The following is a 6,000-nucleotide window of genomic DNA, read 5'->3' as shown; positions in this document are numbered from 1 at the left end:
GCCGATGGGATGCGCATGTATGGTAGAGCTGAGCTGGACGACGGCTCGTGTGCCCACGTGCCACCTGTGGCAGACATGCTATAGGTTCACCACCACGGGCCTATATGTTACTTGAATGTTGATTATATGCTATACAAAGGGCTAATCAGTTAGAAGACCACGTAAAATTTAGAAACTTTTGCTGACCAAGGTTAAATTGTCTTAACAGCAGGAAACCAGCTCATTGGCCATTTTATATATAGAATAATGCAGAAAAGTCTCATCTAGTACAGATTGGGGTTAATTGTAGAGGAGATGAAATGATTGGATCCAGTGGTGGGTTTCAATTTTTTTTTAGAACCTCTTCTGTAGGTGTGGCCTGCTTTGTGGGAGTGGCTTGCCAGCCATGTGACCGGGTGAGAGTGATTTGTCAGCCATGTGACCGGGTGGGAGTGGCTTGCCAGCCATGTGGGAGTAGCTTGCTGGCCATGTGACTGGGTGGGCGTGGCCAACTTGTAAAATGTGGTGACACTCACTTAACTGTTGCAGAAAATGACAGGCTTAGGATGCAAGGAGAAGTTTATTGGCAGCCAGGTTCAGAAAAGTAGCCCAAGGTTAGTATTGCAAGTTCTGAACAACCTTCATTCTCGAAGCACGCATTCTTATACATTCTCAAAAGCGGCGCAACATGGAAACACTTAACTCATTTCTTATTGGTTACCTTGAGGAAAAAGCCTTATAAGTAGATAGGGTCTGTCTTCTCCTTTTGTCTTGGGCCATAGGTACTGACTAAGTGTCTCTAGGCGAACTTTGGCTGAACCTTGTGGTTTTGGGCTTTTGACATAAGGACATTTACTGGAACTTCTACTGGACTTCTGTGGTTGAAGGCTGATGACATTTTCCTGTCTTCTTACAAGCAAGCTTTTTATCTGTCCCTTTTGCCACATCTTCTTCTTATATTTTAATTCACATTTTATCCTGCTTTATAACAACGCTCTTGCTTAGCAACCAAAATGTTGGCTCAGAAACTCTGAGCACGCAAGTCTTAAAGCTGTCCAGTGACAAGACCCTTGCACCCCTAACCCTTTAGAAAAAAAAACCCAGGGGTGTTCAAACTTGACAGCTTTAAGACTTGTGGACTTCAAATCCCAGAATTCCTCCTCTCGCTCTTCATCTTGATGATGTGCGGACGGGCGGGGGAGGGAGGGAATTGGAACCGGTTCTAAAAGGCACGGTAGATTTGTGGAACCTCTTCTATAGAAGAGGTTGGAACTGGCAGGAACCCATCCCTCATTGGATCCATATTAATGCTGATAACCTTTTGAATTGTGTTGCATTTCTTTTATTGGTAGATGATATATCCTAGTTGAAAGACTAATCAACAAGTTGTTTATTTACACAAGCTTATGCCATAATAAATGCATTTGTTTTTAAAGGTGCAAATGATTCTTTGCTGTTCTTCCATAACTGATATGTGTGTGTGTACTGTATGTTCCAGCATAACTCTGGCATGCCTCGAGCAATTTCAACCAAATTTGGTACACAGATGACTTACTCTCTGGAAATAAAGACTGTGGGGGTGAGACACCCCTAACACCTCTGGGGGGGGGGTGTTCTGTTACAATGCAGTCTGTTGTGCCTTAAAATGGCTTCTACTGTACAGTGCAGTGCAGTTGCCATGATAATGGCTTCACAGTACTCCACAAGGGGGCTCCCTCTGGTAAGGAGGAAAATCCAACATTAGAAATTACGTTTCGTCTGGACATTTCCCCCCTATAAATAAATAAATACTCGGGCAATGCTGGGTTATCAGCACTAGTCACTTTATTTAAAAAAAACACCAATTTATCTCATTTGCAGATTGTCAAAAAAGAATCAAACCTCTGGCTGATTTGCAAACAAAAAGAACATGCTGGGTTTGTAGGAAACTGAATCTTGAAAAAAACAATGTAATTCATATATATTATACATCTAAAATTTCTTCTTTAAAATGCCCTCAAAACCATATCATTGATGTTATTGTTTGAGAGCCAATATGGTGTAGTGTTTGGGATGGATGCAGTTTCTAATCTTCATCTTGGAAACAGTTGAGTGACCTTGGGCAAGTCACTCCCTTCCAGTCTTAAACCAGGATGGGTCTCAGAGAGAAGCTGGCTGATAGACACATGTTGCTTCATATTTTGATTGTTTTACTGTCAGAACCAGATGACCTGAGTGGAAAAAAACACAGACAAAGCAACTACTGTATGTAGGATAGTGGCTAAGGAAAAAAATATCGATTTCCATTAATTTGTTTAACATGTCCCTGTGGTTAATTTAATCATCTTGACTTGGGTTTATACAACCCAAAAGAGAACCAATTTGTTATACTGGGTTTATGCTGCCCCACTCACTCACACACACAGTAGTGGGATTCAATTTTTTTTACCAATGGTTCTGTGGGTGTGGCTTTGTGGGCGAGGCAGGGGATGGATACTGCAAAATCTTCATTCCCTCCCCACCCCACTAACCTGCTTTCCAGCTCCATTCTTCTGTTCAGGGCAATAAAAGAAGAAAGGCTGGGAGGCAGTGTGGGGCGGGGCCAGCCTATTTGCCAGTTCTCCAAACTACTCAAAAATTCCACTACCGGTTCTCCAGAACAATTGTTAAAACCTGGCTATCTTCTCTGAAATAGCCCAATAGGAAGATCCATGATTGAAAGTAACAACAAACCTAGAATAGAATAGAATTCTTTATTGGCCAAGTGTGATTGGACACACAAGGAATTTGTCTTTGGTGCATATGCTCTCAGTGTACATAAAAGTTACATTCATCATGAATCATAAGGTTCAACACTTAATGATAGTCATAGGATACAAATAAGCAACCAAATCAAACTAGGATCAATATAAATACAAGCAACAAAGTTACAGTCATAGAGTCATAAGTGTGAGGAGATGGGTGATAGGAACGATGAGAAGACTAAAAGTAATAGTAATGCAGCCTTAGTGAATAGTTTGACAGTGGTGAGGGAATTATTGGGTAACTTTAAAGAGAATACATAATTTGACACTTCTCGTCGCCTTGCTCCATGCAAAGTATTTTCACCTAAAAAGATAAGACAGCATTATGTAGTTAGGGAATCTATGACAGATGCAGATTTATATGGTTTCTAGAAGCTGAAAACCACTTGATGACATAACTACAGTAATCCATGAATGCAGAGGAATCACACTTGGCCAATAAAGAATTCTATTCCTATTATTCCTATTCCACTCTATTCTATTTCTATTCCTATTCTATTTCTATTATTTCTATTCCTATTATTTCTATTTCTGTTCCTATTCCATTCTATTCTTCCTATTTCTATTATTTCTATTCCTATTCCATTCTATTCCTATTCCATTCTATTTCTATTATTTCTATTTCTATTCAATTCTATTTCTATTCCTATCTATTTCTATTCTTATTCCATTCTATTTCTATTATTCCGGTTCCTATTCCATTCTATTCTATTCTTTCTTTTCCTATTCTATTCCTATTATTTCTATTCCTATTCCATTCCATTCTATTTCTATTCCTATCTATTCCTATTATTTCTATTTCTATTCCCATTCCATTCTATTCCTATCTATTTCTATTCTTTCTATTCTTTCTACTTCTATTCCTATTCTATTTCTATTCTTTCTATTCCTATTTCATTCTATTCTATTTCTATTCTTTCTATTTCCATTCTATTTCATTCTATTTCTGTTCCTATTCTATTCCTATTATTTCTATTCCTATTCCATTCTATTTCTATTCTATTTTTATTATGTGTATTTCTATTCTATTCTTCCCCTCCGCACGTTTTATTAATGTTTTCATCTGAACTGATTTGGGAGCCGTAAAAAAATGCATTGCAATAGATCCAGAAGACGTTACACCAATGATTTTTCTGTACGAATAGATTTGCTGCCAACCCTCCCTAAAAAACCCCTCAAACATAAAAGGACATAGACAATCACAAAAAGCAAAGACACGCGACCGCGCTACTTCCGGCGGCTTCGGCTCGCTCTGAACGGCAAAGCCCCGCCCTCGGCCGGTTTCCCCGCCTCTTTCCGGCGGCGCTTCCTGCTCCTCGGCATAAAGGGATGCCGGGAATCGTAGTTTGAGCTGCCGACCCAGCTGCAAGCAGGAGCCCGAAGGGTTACGTCGCCTTCTCCCAGCTCGGGCTGGCGGGAGAGAAGCGGCTGGAGGAGGCCCGGGGAGGCTTCCACTAAGCCGAGGGATGGAAGCCGCTGCGTGGCGCCAGGGAGGGCGCGGGAGAGGCAGGGGCCGGGCTGCAGCCGGCGGGGTCTCGATGGGGAACGGACCCGGCGGGCGGGGAAAGGCGAGAGGAGCGGGAGGGTTGCCGGCAAGCGCAGGGAGAGCAGCCCCTGGTGAGTATCCCGCCCTGCTGCGCCGCAAAGGGGAACGGGGCGCATCATCTTTGGGCAGGAGGAGCTTTCTGGAGCCGCCACTATCCCAAAGATGATTTGGGGGGGGGGGACCATGGCATCCTGCTCACCTGTAGCCCCCCAGCTTGGCGGGGGTCCCGGTGTGTGTGTAACTAGGGCAATGGTGGAGTTTCACCAATATCGAAGAAATAGTGGAATACAATCATTAAGAATCATTAATCTCCTTTAAAATTTATATTGCTTTTATTTGTTTCCTGGTGCAATTTGATTGCTTATTAGCAACCTATGACTATCACCAAGTGTTGTATCTTATGATTCTTGATGAATGTAGCAATAGCAATAGCAATAGTTAGACCTATATACCGCTTCATAGGGCTTTCAGCCCTCTCTAAGCGCTTTACAGAGTCAGCATATTGCCCCCACAGTCTGGGTCCTCATTTCACCCACCTCGGAAGGATGGAAGACTGAGTCAACCCTGAGCCGGTGAGATTTGAACAGCCGAACTCCAGATAACAGTCAGCTGAAGTGGCTGCAGTACAACACTCTAACCACTGCGCCACCTCGGCTCTTATGTATTCTGGTTTATTTTTCTTTATGTACACTGAGAGCCTATGCGACAAAGACAAACTCCTTGTGTGTCCAAACACACACTTGGCCAATAAAAAAATTATAGAATAGGAATTGAATTGAATCGAATGCTTTGATGGCCAAGTGTGATTGGACACACACGGGATTTGTCTTTGGTGCAGAAGCTCTCAGCGTTAAGGGGTTGTGTCAGCACCTCTCCATTAGATAATTAGGAAAGAAAGACCACGAGTCTCCATGTGTGGAAATCAAGTGTACTTTTACTAATTATAAATGATTAAAGGCATAGCGAAGCGAAATCTGAATATTTAGGCGCAAAAGCGATTGATATATAGAATAGCCCATTCCCCTCCCCTTGGCATCCCAGTTACAGTCCAATCATAATTCTCCCAAGTGTCAGGTGCGAGATAACTTCAAAAGGCATCACGAAGATGGAATGTTGTTAGTCCTGGCGGGAAACTCCCACGCATGCGTAGTCCGATCAGCAGCTGAACTCCAGAACCTTCCTCCAGCACAATGAGTAACCCCTCCCAAATACCATGCCCTCCCTCCCCGTTTCATGGAAGCCGAGGCAACAGCAAAGCAGAGGCTGACAGGTTGTTTGAAGTCAAAAGCTACCTATGTTAGGTAGCTGAGCCGAGGTGGCGCAGTGGTTAAATGCAGCACTGCAGGCTACTTCAGCTGACTGCAGTTCTGCAGTTCGGCTGTTCAAATCTCACCGGCTTAGGGTTGACTCAGCCTTCCATCCTTCCGAGGTGGGTAAAATGAGGACCCGGATTGTTGTTGGGGGCAATATGCTGACTCTGTAAACCGCTTAGAGAGGGCTGAAAGCCCTATGAAGCGGTATATAAGTCTAACTGCTATTGCTATGTTTCTCAATTCCTTAACAGTCTTTGAAACTTCAGTAGCTTCCAGTTTTCATTCCCATCCTTCCAGGGATATAGAAATGGAAAAGAAACCTCTGCTAGAGATCCAATTCTTCATTTTGCACATGGTAGTTATGGAAACGAGCAAGGTG

At 42.8% G+C, this 6,000-nt stretch overlaps 1 protein-coding gene across 1 annotated transcript in view; it reads left to right on the top strand.

Annotated features, from left to right (window-relative positions):
- Nucleotides 1-4,101: 4,101 nt before the first annotated feature.
- The window catches only part of NFXL1 (nuclear transcription factor, X-box binding like 1), a 50,943-nt gene continuing 49,044 nt past the window's right edge, over nt 4,102-6,000 (top strand). Inside the window, 1 exon segment of the mRNA XM_032224502.1 lies at nt 4,102-4,379. Coding sequence (XP_032080393.1) covers nt 4,229-4,379 — 151 coding nt within the window. The 5' untranslated portion in view covers nt 4,102-4,228.

This window comes from Thamnophis elegans, chromosome 9, assembly GCF_009769535.1.
Source record: "Thamnophis elegans isolate rThaEle1 chromosome 9, rThaEle1.pri, whole genome shotgun sequence".
Lineage (NCBI taxonomy): Eukaryota > Metazoa > Chordata > Lepidosauria > Squamata > Colubridae > Thamnophis > Thamnophis elegans.
This window is presented reverse-complemented; position numbering and strand designations above follow the sequence as displayed.